Raw genomic sequence first — 16,631 nt, 5'->3', positions numbered from 1 at the left:
TAATAAAATTAATTAATTAATATTAATAAAATATTATTAATAAGAGCGGTATAAATTCATAATACAGACATAAGTAGTCAATTTTTATTGTTTCCATAACTTACCATCATGACATTATTCATTCATTAGAAATTAAGTTATTGCGCCATAACATTAAGCGCCGCTCACGATAATCTTAAGAAATTCTCAACGCCCTGTCGGGACTGTCGGTATTCACAGTTTTCTTTCATTCCATTCTACACGTTTGTATATACATACATAGTAGCGCGCGCTGACGCGGTTCTTCGAGCAGCTCGAATACTGCACACGTATACAGTTATCGGTTGGTAGTGCAGGTGTATGTTGCGGCATTGGAGGACTTTCAAGCAAGCTGTAGTGAAAAAATTGGTGTGACGTGCACGCGAGAGCGAGAAGACAGCGAACTCCGTTTTTCCGTGGCCGTGCGTGCAATGTCCCCGTGATTTTTTCCTCAAATTCGACAAGTCTTTTTTTTTCATCGCCTACAAAGCTCTACGAAGAGGAGTATCACCTGCTTGTAAAAAAACCTAGGACAAGATAATATGCACCTATGAATCAGCTCATGAATGTCGTCGGGTAAGTGTATGAATACGCGCTTGCTGCCACAGAGCTGTTCACAGCTGGCGACCTCGAACACTATTTTCTCCGACAGCCAAACCATCCTCGGCTACGTGGACTACCACGCAAATTTGCATTCTCACCGCTGATTCGTTATATAATTTCGCAAATTAGCAAATGTTGAGTATGAGGACTCACTTTTTATACGCAGCTTTTTCTTTTTCGTTTGTAAGTTTCTCTTGTGTATCTATCCGCTCACACGTTCAATGTTTTGTAAAGCTGTGGCGAAACGTGCTTTGTCATTAATTTTATTGACTCTTATTTTCTCTACATCAATGTCATCTGACTCCATATTGTTTATTTACAGGTTTTGTACAGATATTTTTTCGTGAAGGTACTGTTTTGATACTAGTATGAGTGTGAGTAATTAATTAATCTTAATAGTATATTTTATAAAATTATCTTTCGCTGTATTATCAGTTGTAATTTATTTTCTAAAGAATCCTTATCGCGTAAGACAAACAAGATCAAGAGTAGATCCAAGTCTCACTGGATATGGAGTTCAAAATCCATGGAATCAAAATGCTGTTCAAAGACCACCAAGTGTTGATCCCAATACAGTATTCCAGCCTCCACCAGTTTCATCAAGTCAAATAACTCCAACAGTTAATGATTCTTGGGAGTGGAAAGGAGATAATGGTAACAATGGCAATGATTCATGGAACTGGACCATTGAACAGCCAGAATCTCAGTCACGTCCACATCAACAACAGCAGCATCATCAACAACATCCAAAACAATCACTTCCCTCAATGCATGGACAATATATTCCCCCAGCTTATCATAACCAGAAGCAACCTGTACCACCTCCCAGTCAAGACAACTTTTACAAAAACCTGAATGGTAATAACAAATCTGGTGATACTCCAAATCAACATGGCTCTTTGGACAGAGAAACTCCAAGGACTGTACCACCTCCAAAACAAATGGATCCTACTCCTCAATATTCCAATTACAGTCACAATCAGCAATTTGTTTCTAATCCGTCTCATCCTCCTCGACCTAGTTCTAACTCATCCTACTCTGGTCCTGTTGAACAGCCTCAGTGGCCTAATGAACAGCATAGCCAGAGCTTGCCATATGTGTCACCAAATCAAATACACAACCAAAAACATCAAACTTCATCTCTTCCACCTCCAATCGCTGTGAGTAATATCAATTGGAGCAACACAGATCAACAGAATGTTCCACTGCACAATTGGCAGAATAACACTGAAACCCCTACATCTGGCTATTGGCAGGAACATACTGCTCCAAAGCAAGATCAGTATCCTGACAATACAGCAAGCTCTTGGCCACAGCAGTCACAGCATCAACAAGTATGTGTATTTTATTAATACTCATCCATTTGCTCATTACTAACACTTAAGTTTCTTGACACTTGATACCTCTAAGTAAATTGTAGATCTTTCATTTGTAAACTTTAAATTTCTGAATTAGTGTGCATGGTAAGCTGAACTTACATATTTATATTTCTTTTATAAAGATATTGATTTTCTTAAATCTCTGTTTGCTAAATATGTCACGATACTTGAAGAAAAAGTCACACTAACAAAAGCTCATTATTTCTCTCGCTAGAGCCAGCAATCATCATCGCATCAAGCTCAGCAAAGAGTCCCTAACTCGTATCAACACCCGATTCAAAACACGATTAACAACGATAATCAGTCGAAATTCTATAATCCCTATCATGATACATCGGTGTCGCAAGACAGCTGGCTGATGACGAATAAACAGTGGCCAAAGTGTAATTCCGAAACTATCACAAACGTTTTACCCCGACAGCAATCGTTGCCCACGAACAACACCTGGTCTCAGAGTGAGGAAACCAACGCGTGGCAACAGTCTGGTAGCATTCAAAAAACACAGTGGAGACAACCAAAACTCCAACCGGGTGGTTCACTCGAGGAGTCCGCTTTGTCTGATCATCATAAGGGTGAATGGCACCCAATTCATGCACCACCTTCACACTTTAATTCCTCAACTACGTCGACTACCTCTGGTTCGCTGGCTAATATGTCAAGTAGTACCGAGCAGCTAGAAGATCGTAAGAGATCTTTGACTCCAGCTACTAGTAATGCTTCTCTCAACGATTATCAGACCCACGTAAATTGCAATCATTTTGTACAATGTAATTGTTATACGTGCCGTTAACATATTATTTTTTAAACGCAGACTAATACCCATCAAGTTGGCATTGCGGAGAACAATATTGCCAACAACGTTGAGCCATACAACGCTCAGAATAACGTTGATCTTGACTGGAATAACGACGGAGACTGGAACACTGTGACTGATTTATCAAATAGTGTAAATAATTTAACGTTAAGTCTTAACGCGAATTATAGCCAGCAAGTAGACAGCTTACAATCAGCGCCTCAGCCGCAATCACCTCATAAGGAGGAGCTGCAGCCAAAACAAATAAATCACGCAGCCAATGACTGGAATCGCCAGACAGCCACAGGATTGAAGTCTGATAACGTTGAAAATACACCGGATAATGTACCGGTGTTAAATGTCGAACATGTCAGTTATTTTAATCTTCTTGTTCCTTGTCATTTATTGATTTGCAATGATACTTAATTTCGCATTCTTAATATAGAATCAGTTGGAAAGTGTCACTGGGATATCACAGGAACTCTTCGAACCGCAAACTTCACCAGGTAGCAAGTCCACGGAAAATGTGACACAAGCGAGTTATGATCAATGGTACAAGCAAAATGTCCGCGCACAGCCAGAAAATGAATTTTTCAGTAGCCAAACTACCAAGCAATGGCAACAACAACCGGAACAGAATGTCGAGAATTACGAGAATATTCAACAAGGTACGGAGTTTGTTAATCTTGAAGTCGTCGCACCCGAGATGCAGGAGAGAGACATCTATGGTTCGCGTGACTCGATCAATAAAGAGACGTTGGACAATGATCAGGGGTTGAGACAAAGTAATACACTGAAAGAAAGCGTGCATCGCGGATTTAGACAGGAACAGAACAATATTGAGGTTCCTGTTGTGCAGCAAATTCAGCAACCTTTTCAAACAGAACAAGTAAATATTCTTGATTAACAAAATATATCTCTGTCGAGCACTTTTATTCATGTTGCGTATTTTCAGGCGCCGGATAATTACGAGTTTGCATCGAACGACAGAAATACCTTTCTGGAGACAGGTGAGCTAACGGATCCACACTCACAGGAACCGGCACAGGTTCCACCGAGTCAAGACGATGAGAACGACGAGGTGCCAAACGACATACCATTCCTGCGTGAAGTGCCAGGACAGTCGAGTAACGTCGATCCACGTCGTAATGATCCCACAGGTCAAGAACAGTATCCGCAAAGTGTGGTTGTCCCAAGAATGCCTGATCCCAGAAGGAACGATCCATCCGGCCAGGAACAGCAACAACATGTTACTCGATCTAATTTACTTGGTAAGGCTTTATTATATTTGGATTTTTTTATAGTCTTCCAGGAAATGTTTGAAATTTAGAATAAGACAAATGTCATGATGAAATATATGAATTTGTCATTTTGTATTACAAATGCATTCATTATTAAATATTTACTTCATATTTTAAGTTTGATTGAATCTAATGAAAGTAAAATAAATACTAGTTTGACTATTTTTATTTGCGACGTTAGTTTACAATTATCAATCATATTTATTTACGTTTGAAATTTGTTTTCATAGCCGATAGAATGACCGATCGGAGAGATATGCCTTCTGGCCAAGAAAGAGCGAAACCCATTCAGTCACCTCCTCCGCAACGCAACGCTGAGTTGGAAACAGTCGAGCGTAGAAACGATCCTTCGGGACGTGAACGATCCTTACCGCCACTACCACCTCCGCAACAATCTCGCAATGAACCTTCCGGAGAAGAGCAACGGATTACACTTTCAATAACTCAGCCAACACCACTAGAATCAAGTGCAGTGCGCGAAATTCCTGGTAGAGGCAATGAATCTGAAGAAACAATTCAACAGCAGGATATTGATATTAGACAGATTCCTGGTGGCGCATCATCTAACGAATCTGTACAAAATATTTCCGATGATAGGAGTGGAGCTCGTGTTGTTACTGGATCGCAGCAAGTTAATGTTCCCAGTTGTAAGTCAAGAAACTTTTTAATAATAACATATTCATTCATAGATTGAAATGATTAGTGTTGTTAAATAATTATCTTACAGCTCTGAGTACTACACAAGATCTCACAGTTGATAATAGAAGTAAGAGAGAAGAAGCTGTTGGTGCTTCTATCGTTGAAACTCAAATCAGTGCTGGTATGCCAAATCGTAGAGATTCTTACGAGGATGGCGATGACGAAGGTTCAGGCAATAGTAGAGATGATAGCAGAGATAGACATAGAGAACCTAGCCCAAAACCTAGGCATCCTCGTTATGATTATAACAGAAAACATACATAGTAAGTTAAAAATAATTATTCGTTTATTGCGCTCGTCTTAAACGTACGGATTTCTTAAGAAAATTATTTCTTTTTATTAGTTATGATCGCGATCGTGAATTCGATGATGACTACGGTTATGGTCGTCGTGGGGCCGACTATGATCGTTCTTACTACGAAGATCTTGGCAGACGTGATTCTTCATTCAGAGACGACGATCGCCGCCATGCTAGTCGAGATGATCTTGATAGAAATGAACGCGATCGCGATCGTCATTCGCGTGAAGATCACGACAGAAGAGGTAGAATAAAGCCAGATGAACTGGAAGATAGAGACTGTAGACGAAGACTTGAAGAGCGTAGACGCGACAGATCAGCAGACCCTAGACACGTGGAGAGAAGTAGTCGAGAGTATGATCCGCGCTATCCTAAAGACCTTAGGGAACGTGATTACCATGAGAGAGAAGGAAGGAGGCGAGATGGTCGGGGTAGAAGATATCCTGAGTACGACTCGCGAGAATCGTTTAGGTACTATGAAGATACTTACAATAGAAAGTAAGATTTTATTGCGAATTTCATGGATTATTGGTATCATGTAGTAGTAGTACACTATGTTGTAATTGATATTTGTTAGCTCTAGACCGTCCAGTAGATCTTCATACAATGAGAGAGAAAGAGATCATTATTACATGCGGCCCAGGGAATCGTATTCTTATGGTTTCAGCAGTACGTATTATCATTGTTACTGTCATACGTAATTTATGTTATTCATTTTACTCTTTATCTTTTTTATGACAGATTATTCATCATACGAATATGGACCCAACTACAATAGCGACTACTATGCATATTTAGAGAATCTACGTAGAACTAATCCCGTAGCTTATGCTGAATGGTATCATAAGTACATGCAGCATCAACAACTGTCGCGCAATCCTGTTGCTAATTATCCAGAGGACAGAGCAAGTGTGCATTCAGGGCGCAGTTCTTGTGAGGATAGGTACTAATTATCTTGTAATTTGTTTAAGGCTCATTCATTCTTTAAGACTCATTCATACATGATTTTATGTTTATTTGCTCAAACGCGCCCGAATTCAATTTCCAATATCTATATGTTTAACTAACAGTATATTTATGTTTGTTGAATTTGCATGCCAAAGTTTTAACGAATATGCACATTTATTTCCGTTCACCGAATAGAGCGTTGTTCGCACTGGGTTTCGGCTGTTCCAGATGGGCCGGAAGTCCCATACGAAGACGAAATGTATTATCTCAAAATCCTTCTAGGTGATTTTACTAATGAAACATATAACGCTAGGATACACATTCTTTCTTGCATAATTTTTTATCGTTGCTTGTATATAATGTTGCATCGATAACTCGAAATAAAATCTTTAATTTTAAGAAGCAATCACTCAATAATTAAATTGAAACCTTCGTTTGTAGAAATTCTAGTGAGAAGCGTAATTTGACAGACGTATCGTTACTTGAAGATCAAACCACAGCTTCATCAAGAATGACCCCAACGAAATTCTCTACAGCTCATACAAAAGGTAGATCATTACGTTAAATATTTGTATTGAGCGTTATTTATTATGATAATAATTTGTTGAATATTACAATTTTTTCATAGGCACATTTTCTATTGGTGCACTGATACATGTGCACCCGAGTTATCCTACTGACGGTGAAAGAGCTAGAATAGATCTTTTGAAAATTGATGAGCTATTCCATCAAGATTCAACGTTTCGCGAACTGCGTTCTTACCCTGGACCATTGATAAAGTTTGTAAAAATTGTTCAAGACCTTTTTTCTAATTATCAATGCAATCAATGTTTATTAATACAATGAAATTACAGAGGCGTCACACATAAAAAGACGATTATCGAGTACTGCGAAAATAAAATAAAAAAAGCACCACTGAATGAAGAAATTTTCGAAGTATCGTCATATGTTCTTTTGTACGAATTAATGATAATGCTTATTCAACAAAATGGGGTAAGCTAAATTGTTATTTTTTATTAATTTTTTTACATTAATCTATGAGTATTTTATTATCTACTATTAAATTTACAGAATGTGGTTGGAGTGGACATTGCTTCGCTTCTGTTAAGAAACAAGGAGGCTTATCCATACGAAGCAACCAAGCCCATGAAAGAACCAATACGTCGAGAATCTACAATCTCTGAACGGTCTGGTGCTTCCGGTAGTGATCGAGGTATTACTGCCGATACGGTTCAGTCGCTTGAAAAAGAAGAAGTGAAACCTAGAAAGACTGTAGAGCAGCTTACGGACGAATTTAGGAATACTTTATTGTATGGTTTAGTTCGAGAGGCTTTGGGTAAGCTTAATATTTAAATGAGGATTTTTATATTTTTAACGAACATTCATTAATAAAAAAAATGTGTTTCACTTAGAATTTGCAATGGTTGAGGGCTTATGGGGCCACGCTTTGTTTTTGGCTAGTAAGTTAGATAAACGTACTCACGCGTCAGTAATGACTCGTTTTGCTAATAGTCTGCCAACTCAAGATCCATTACAAACTTTGTACCAACTTCATTCTGGTCGCGTTCCTGCAAGTGTCACTGTGAGTTGATAAATTTTGACAAATGATAAATTGTTCGTTAATATTAAAACAAATGTAAGTTTTAAATTGTTATTTAATTATAGTGTATATCTGATGCAAGATGGGATGACTGGAGACCACACTTGGCGATGATAATTTCCAATACTTCAGCCAATCCGGAGATCAATCGTCGTGCTATTTCTACTTTAGGCGATACTTTAGCTAGCCGTGGTGATGTTTATGCCGCTCATTTCTGCTACATTTTGTCTCAAGTAGATTTTGGAGCTTATGGTCAAAGCAATGTCAAACTCGTTCTCATTGGTGCTAATCATCACAAGCCTTACTCCGACTTCATCAGTACCGATGCTATTATGTTGACAGAGATTTACGAATATGCTCGTAAACTCAGTGAACCATTCACTCTGATCGAATTGCAGACTTTTGAGTTTAACAATGCTATCAAGATGGTAGATTATGGCCTCGTGGAGAAAGCTTTGTTGTACATTGAGCAAGTGGCTACCAACATCGTCAGTGAGCCTGAAAAGTACAAACAGTCTTTCATCAAAGACGTTTACTTGTTAGGTGATCGACTGAAGTACCACGATCCAGTATGTAAAGATTCATGTGAGGATGCTGTTAATCTTCCATGGCTGAACAAACTCGCAAATATCGTTGACAAGTGTGCTACCGGCGAAATTATTGAGAATAATTTCCACGCAACGAACACTGTTGCGCAAGGCACCATCGAGTCAACTGAATATCAGCAATCAAAGTGGAGCGACGATTACAGTGTAGTGAACAGTAATGTTCCAGTGCACGTAAATCCTAACGTAGAATGGCAAATTAATCAGCAAACCACCAGCGTACCACATTCTTATGGTCTTGCTGCTGAACCTCAATACAACGACGAACCGGCCAACGACGTGCAGATGCATTATCAGAATTATCAAGATTATTGGATACAGCAACAGCAACAGCAACAGTCGTACGATCAAGAAGATTATTCGCAGCATACTAGTTTGCAGTATGGCGCTGAGCAGCACGAAGAGCATAACGAACATCAGAATAATTGGGCTTTTAAGGTAGGTTTATGTGAATTGATTATGCTAACAGGCTATAATTTTTCTTAACAGCTTGCGGTTGATGATGAGTTTTCATTGGTTATTTACTAATCTAAGAATAGCGATGCCTGGGCCATCGATGAGCAAAGTAGCCTGCACTGATATAACTTGCCAAAAGTTATTCAATTCGAATCGTTGGACTCAAATAATGCGTATCTGAAACAATACTATTTCAATGTAATATATTGACTGAAACAATTGTTTATATAATTTGTGCGTACACTTTGGAATTGTCGAATCAAATAACTTTTGGCGCAGTGAGGAAGAAGGCAAGCATTATATGAAATTCTAGTTGACAAGAGAAAGCCTTCGAACTCACCTAACACTTAAGGGATATCTGAAAGCTAACATAAATAAAATTAATGCGAGATCTCGCCTCTTTCTTTAACGCTCGCTGGCGGTCGCGCACAATGGACGCACGTGTCTCGCACGTCACACATAAACACACAGTCGTCGGACGAGAAGTCGTCAGCGGTTGTGGCGGTGACGAAGGCAGAGGCTGCCGCTCCATTGGCAAACTCGACCGCAAGCCCAGTCGAAGTAAGTAGTCCCGCCTGTCACCTAACTAGTACCCCCAAGCTCACTCAAGACTCGACCACGCTGCGTCAACGTCGACGACCACCGCTGCTGCTCAATACCGACGACGTCGCACTTGCCTCTTGCTCATCACAGCCAAGACTCAAGTATCCGCGTGTCAAAGCCCGTCCTGAAGAACCGCCTAAACGCAAACCATCTACATCCGACGAGGATGACGAGGGTATCGATGAGGAGGCAAAGAAGAAGCAACCAACGGATTTGGATATTCAGTTTCAACAGATGGAGTTGGAGAATTTCACTGCGCAAATTCGCACGGCTGAGAGACGCAAGACCAGCGCGCTAAGCAGCAAAAGCAGCGGGCAGTCGTTGACGCAGTACTGCAATTTTGACGAAAAGAAGGTAGTGAAAGTAGCACCGCACATACGCAGGAAGGATGTGATTTGCGACACGGTGGACGCGTGGAGTGGCAGGCAAGGCAGTGAGAATAGCCTTCGGCCAAGATACAGACCTTTGATCTTCGGCGGCACGTATCCCATAGATCTGCCTTTCGACGATTATCAACAGCAGAAACAGCCAAAGACCTTTGACATTGACAGGCCAACGAGCTTGGAGTAGTTGTGCGATGATTAACGTATTATTTGTTGTTTAAGTGCGCGAATTTTTAGTGCAGACAGCTCTCTACAAATATTGTACATATTTATTATTGTCTACTCTCTGTCTAAGTGACTATGACTTTATTATATGTATCGAATAAAGTGTATATGACCGAACACAGTGTGATTTTTCATTCACAAAGTGAACATTACTAATAAAATTAATAATAAAGCTTTGACTACTGATCATGGGTGTGTTTGGGTGTTGAAGTATTCGATATTTGCCGTAAATTACAATGTGCATATAGCAAGAAGCATGCAAAGTCTCTCCTTGGTTAGCTCTCACTCCCCAGGAGATGACAAACTCAAGGTCAGACTTTGCGAGGGCAAATTTGCGATGATCCATCTTTTCTTTGTCTTCTAGCAGCAGCAGCCGCAACAATTGCCACCACAGCCAAACGTCTCAATGGGACCTACCGCTAAGAAGCAGTACGATCCTTTGGAAGAGTTGGAGCAGATAGAACCTTCGAAATTCGGACCAGGTAAACCGGCGTCCGAGGGAAAAAAACCACAGGACAAATCACAGGAGAAAAAAGCGACCAATGGCGGAAGTTGGTTCGGTGGACTGTTTAGCAAGCTTGCGATCAAGCCGAAGAATCAGATGATATTACCAGATGATAGTAATCCTGCGGTAAGAATTTTTGAAAGATTATTGCACAATAGTTTTCTTTGGTACTCGATAACACTGACAATGAAGGGTATTTTTGTGACCAAGGGCTCGCATGGATACTTTTGGTAGTTTGATTATAAACAAAAAAAAAAGGCCAGTACCTTGAAACGTGTTTAAACTATGATTAACAGTATTTTATAGTTACCCTTGATTCTATTAAGCAAGCTTTTTAGAGTTTTTATTAGGAACTGCGAGCTTTGCTTTATAAACAATCTTTAATTTGAATTATATTCACAGATTCTTCATTTAACAACACCGATTTCTTACTTTCAGATCGTATGGGATCCAATCCAGAAAAAATGGATGAACAAAGACGAAGATGAAAATAATTCTGCACCTCTCGCTCCGCCACCAAAGATGGCTGATTTGCCAGGTTTCAAATCAGCAGACTCGATGAATCAAAGTGTTGCTCCTCCAGCTATTCCTGCTACTGTATCTACATTGCCGGCTACAAATGTAATAACGGCTATAGGAGCCGATGAAACTCTTGGTCTTAACGGGACGAAATTGATTGCTGGAGGCGGTGGCAATATGTATAAGATGAATCCGCGTGGTAGAAAAGTGCGTACGAACTACGTCGACGTATTAAACCCCGGAAGTGTCAAGAGTAGCAATACCAGCTCCAGACCTATACCCGCAAGTTCGCCGCCCGTACCGATGGCGGCTTCTTCTCCTCAATTTTTCACACCTACACCAGGTAATTACTTCTGAAATATATTTTATGACACTATGATTACTTTTGTATGTACGACTTTTAATTCAATGAACAAATTCATTCTTTTCCAGTTAATGATCCAAATGCACCCGTAGACTTTTTAACACCAGCTCCGACTGCAGTTTCGCAGTCGAATGAAAATGCCCAAGCGGTAAGTTAGTTACCCGAGTACCACGTCGTTTTATTTCTCATTAGCATTTGTCATTTTTATTATTCAATTCCACATACATAACACTATTACAAACATTACAGAGATTTAACAGTTTCTTTTTTATTGTTTTCTACATATGGGAACATAGTTTGCTGTTATATTTTAAGATTTTTTGGAGCATGTGTTGAATATTCTATTTACATTGTTGAATAGGATTTCACATCTTATTTTCCTGCGAAAGTGAAAGATTGACAGATAACAACATTTTTTTAAATTTATCTTATACATGTTATGTAAAATAGTAATTTTATTTTCTTTTGTCTACATCTTTAACTCTCGCTTTATTTTAGTGTTTTTTTATTACGCATTATACCTGTACGATTATCAATCTTCCACTGTGTTGTCCATAGTTATAGAATTAGCATAGTTGTAAATACATTTTCTTCATGCAATGTTTCCAATTAGTAAATAACATTAGAAAACTTGAAATTTTGTCCTAGCATGATGTTCTTGCATTCAACAAGCAAAATCGTATAAGTAAAAAATGTGAATGACAAAATCATTATTTTTTCAAGCAAAAACGTTCCATTATGAAGAATAGATTCATGTATTGATAGTATTTCATTTTAATTTTAAAAATGTGAACTGTTATGTATAGTATATGTACATTATAAGGTCTAATGGGTTCATTAAATGTTACATAGACTTAGTGATAAATAATGTTGAAAAATGTAACAAAATTAATGTTTATTAATTATGTATAAAGGAATAATGAAAACAAATTGTAAGCAGATATCCTTAATTCATGTTAAAAATTTTAATCCACCTTTCTTTTCATGTCTTCTGCAAGCAGTTGGGAGAGCAGAATGACCTAGCCAAATAACAATTATTATCGATAGTAAGGATAAAAATATCTCTATAAACTTCATTTATGTTGTATACTTTTCAATTTTCTTATTTAAAGAACTAATTGTATTTTTTATTTCTTGTAATTAGTTAAAAGATTTTTATCATTGTCGTTAGGTTGTTATGCTTCTATTGCACGATTATTCATATATTTTTGCACTTTGCTTAATTCGTTATTTGTGCTACCTTTTATGCTATTATTTTTAAGCAGAAGCTTAATGGTCAAAAATATAACGTTAAAATTTTACTTTTGCCTCTGAAGTTTTTCCACATTTGTACATATACGGAAAAATCACCGTATTTCATTAAATATGAGCATTAATGCAATTTCAATACAGTTTTAAACAAAATCTACAATCACATTTAATATTAAATAAAAACGAGACTAGGCTATGTGTGTATGGGTGTGCTTTAACCTTGGGTGTTGTCTTATAAGAATACTTCAATGTTCTTTAACATTTTCTCTCCACTTTACCTTCAACCTTGTGTTTTCTAACATATTTAAGTTTGGTAGTTCTATAATAAACACAAAAGTTCAACGACAGTAACGAAAGAAAAAGGAAAAAAACGAATTGATCGATAAGAGTACACTTACAAAATAAAATAAAAAAAAAAAAAAAAAACAAGTACGACACAGAGAGTAAAAAAAGTAAGAGAAACTGTTATGTTGTTTTGCCCATGATTATCGCAGCTCTCGCGCTGGAGCTCGACCAGCTCACTATCACGAGAGGTACAGAGCTACACGATGAGGGATCCGCGGCTTCTTCAACGGGACAAGGTAAAACCATTGCATTCTAATCCCATCCTCTCCACCCATACAAACACCTACTATCTCTATCTATCTCATTCTATCTCTACGCGCTGTGGTTGGAATTCTTGAGATTCTCCGCGCGGCTATCCATAATTGAACACGGTAATGTTGTCCGCTTTATTTGCATTGGCTTACGCGCGCTCGCAATCACACACGCGCCCAACTTTTCAAATTAAACATTTGTTATCGAGAGAGCTTCTTACGCCCAAGAGCTCTCACAACAAACATTCGCTATTGTGGGAAAACTACTAGCTTTAAACACCTGTATACTATGAATATTCCTAAATGACTGTATCTTTTCTTGTTGTTTGCTATATCTGTAGTTTTAAGCTGCTTATTTATTTTTCCATTGTCTGCTTTCTTTCATTATTCGTATTAAATCTTTCTTTTTTATTATTTTTCTGTACACATCTTACACGTTAATCATTATTCGCTATACTGATGTGATTATAGATATTTAGAATGTAAAAATACAATCAGTGGAAACAATTATTATTTTAATTTGGTAATTCAATCTATTTATTGCAATATTACCAAAGATAAACGATTAATCTTTCATCTTTTGTGACACGTAAGTTTATGCAATTGAACTTATGTGCAATCTGATTGGATTTTTATGTAAACTAGTCGCATTACTGTTATGAAAAAAATTAACAACAATGTCGGTCACGAGTTGTGCAAAGAATTGCAGTTGTAAACACGGCTGAAATATTTGTATGTAGGGACCAATGATGTACAACCCCGTGGAGTTGAAGGATCGATCGACGAAAGCTCAAGCTCGCAGTAGATATCCACCACGATAAGGATCGAAGGAACTTCCCTCCGAGTACACAAGAGAGAGGAGATATTTACTGCCTCGTGTATGTTCACTGCAAAGCGATTCGAGGGATATGTTTCTACGTGTGTGCACGCGAAACAATTTTTTACATAGCTAAGATTTTTTTAGACAAATAGTTACGCAAGCACGCGTCAAACGTTCGCGGATTGTTTTGATACATCTTTGTGCCACGTGCATTTTTTTCTTCCTTTCTGTTTCGGGTTTATTCTTTTGTCATTGTTGTTCTTCTTCTTGATGATGGTAAGCACTCTTCATTCCTAATGTGAACAAGAGTACAACTTTTACAGTACGTGTTTATTTTTTTGTTTCTTTCTTTAATCTTTTGAATAAAAATAATTAAAAAAAAAGCCAAACGCTTGGTCATTAATTAGGATTTATGCAATTATGCGCAAGCTGTCCGGACGATGTTCAAGCGTTATATATACGTGTGGAAGTCTGATTTTATACCCAACAATATCGTTATGTATGCTAATCCACCTGGTTATGTCGATTTTGATTTGTTCGAAAAAAAAAATTGTGCTTTTCTTCCTTCGTGAAAATGTGCTATGTAAATTGAATTGGTTGGGCACAAAAGTAAAACGTGTATTTTTCTTGTTTCGTTGGTGTTATTATCTTTCGAGCACGCTTGTTAACATCCGACTTTCATACTGCTTTTTCCCTTTTCGTTCACTTCGAGAATCAAAAGTTAACGGCATTGAATTTCCACTTGTAGTTGATATAGGTTATAAGTGATAGATGAATTGATAAATTTGTACATCGTTGCTCTGACGAATCACTTTTGCAGACATACTTGTTAGATAATATAAAATAGACGTTAGGAAAAAATATAAAGTTGAAACATATATGCCATTTGAGAAATGCTTGACTCGGTGCATTTCTCGAGAGAAAATTCATTGTTTTTATGACTATTCAACATGTACGGGAATCGAGATATCGTGAAAAATTATCATCTACATAATATATTTTTTTCTTTTTATTCTAGATGTAAAGAATAGGATCAGCATATATACATATCGACAGTCCTATTCAAAAACTGTTATTTCCATAAATATATTTTTTCGGTATCTGTATAATTTCTAGTTAATCAATATTTTCTTTTTTTTCAACATAATGTAAATGTGAAGAGGGGAAACACAGGCGAGGAGCTTATAATATCGGAATTGACAAAAGTTTATATGTATATTAGTAGAAGAGAGTATGTGAGAATGAAGTTATATTATCTGTAATGTTGAGAATTTTTGGTGACATAAATTTTTATTTTATTATCATAACTTTACATGAGTATCTACATAAAATAATTGTAAATAAGTAGCTAGATTTCTTTGCAATTTAGTTGGATGATGTCTTGTCAATTTAAATATTTAATCGACAGTTAACTGATTGGCAGATTTAGTTTCTAATGTACAATTGAGAGAAAAGTTATTGCAAGAACGATGTTTTAGAAGTTTGACGTAAAACAAAATTGTAGACAAGTGAGTAAATCTAAGAAAATCTTGATGATTATATACTAAGTTTCTTAAAATTTATTTTGTTAAATAAAGTGTCAAGTTGTAAATAACAACTATCAGTTATTAAATTATTTCTGTGTCGATGAAAAATTAGTACTTCACGATATGAGTTTCGGAATCTTTAGTTAATGAAAATGATTAGTTTCGGTGAATAAAAAAAATGAATCTAAAGGAATATTCCAGATAATAGTTTAAAAATAATGCACATAAATATCTCGAAGATTGTCATTTACTCTTGTACCACTTATCTACTCTCAAAGCTAAATATAAATTAAAAAATTGTGACGGTTGATCAATCTCGGTTATTGTCCAACGAGCGATAAAGGAAGCTTTAGCACGAAGGGTAAATACAATGAAAGTTGCAAAGTAATATGAATAAAAGTATGATACGGAGAGAGAGAGAGAGAGAGACAGAGAGAGAGAGACAGACAGACAAAGACAGATGGATTTTGATATTGTGTGGCGTTAAAGTTGAACTGAAGTATTATATTGAACTGTATGTTATGTATAGGGATGGTTTTATATAAGAGATGTACTTTCGGCTTGAGATGTATATATCATATACATTATATAAGATGTGACGAATACAGACGCACTCGCGGGCATGTGTACGAGTGTCTAGTTGAGTTGCAAGCATCAGTTTAATATCTGTACGATTCCTGAATATAAGCTAAATTAAACAAAAATTTAAGATAATTTAATTCATTCTATTCTTCATTGATACCATTGTAAGAAAAATAAAAATATACACATCAATCACTATCTTTCCTTTATTTAACATAATGTTACTCTGCAATGCATTTTTAAAACTCTGCTCCGTATGCATGACATTTGTTATTTTAATCAGACTTTAAATCGAAAATATGATTTACATTAAATTCGTGCTTATACTGCTGAATATGTTTTCATCTATACTTACTATTTTTACAAATTTTGATCAATTAAAACTATCTATCATTTAATGCAATGTACTAAATTATATATATTATGATACAATACTAAACCTTATTTAATATTTATGGATTGCTAAGGTCTCAGTCTTAGTAATACACTTGATATAGCTGTATTATTTAGTTGTTTCATTGAAAACATCTATGCTGAAATATCCTTTAAATTTAATG

The 16,631-nt window shown here is 36.9% G+C and overlaps 1 protein-coding gene across 6 annotated transcripts; it reads left to right on the top strand.

Moving 5' to 3' along the window:
- The first annotated feature begins 337 nt into the window (after window positions 1–337).
- LOC131670805 (protein transport protein Sec16A) lies at window positions 338–16,211 on the top strand. Of its 6 annotated transcripts, XM_058946736.1 has the most exons (25): window positions 338–594; window positions 944–995; window positions 1,077–1,781; window positions 1,878–1,955; window positions 2,215–2,742; window positions 2,812–3,162; window positions 3,239–3,682; window positions 3,749–4,064; window positions 4,325–4,741; window positions 4,822–5,056; window positions 5,137–5,589; window positions 5,669–5,760; window positions 5,833–6,034; window positions 6,481–6,587; window positions 6,668–6,818; window positions 6,894–7,032; window positions 7,111–7,375; window positions 7,452–7,621; window positions 7,705–8,682; window positions 9,172–9,261; window positions 10,276–10,542; window positions 10,855–11,278; window positions 11,368–11,447; window positions 13,045–13,131; window positions 13,887–16,211. In XM_058946736.1, exons 2-25 carry the CDS (start codon window positions 990–992, stop codon window positions 13,965–13,967), a joined length of 6,666 nt encoding a protein of 2,221 aa, XP_058802719.1. In that variant the 5' UTR covers window positions 338–594; window positions 944–989; the 3' UTR covers window positions 13,968–16,211. The 6 variants fall into 6 exon arrangements, with proteins under 6 accessions (XP_058802719.1, XP_058802720.1, XP_058802718.1 ...); XM_058946737.1 differs by having other exon boundaries at window positions 1,077–1,955; window positions 2,422–2,742; XM_058946735.1 differs by having other exon boundaries at window positions 1,077–1,955; window positions 5,137–5,562.
- The last annotated feature ends 420 nt before the right edge of the window (window positions 16,212–16,631 follow it).

This window comes from Phymastichus coffea, unplaced genomic scaffold (genome assembly GCF_024137745.1).
Source record: "Phymastichus coffea isolate CEN01 unplaced genomic scaffold, Cenicafe_Pcof_1.1 PCOF00116, whole genome shotgun sequence".
In the NCBI taxonomy this organism is placed as follows: Eukaryota; Metazoa; Arthropoda; class Insecta; order Hymenoptera; family Eulophidae; genus Phymastichus; species Phymastichus coffea.
The sequence above is the reverse complement of the archived record's forward strand: the minus strand, read 5'-3'. Positions and strand labels throughout refer to the sequence as shown.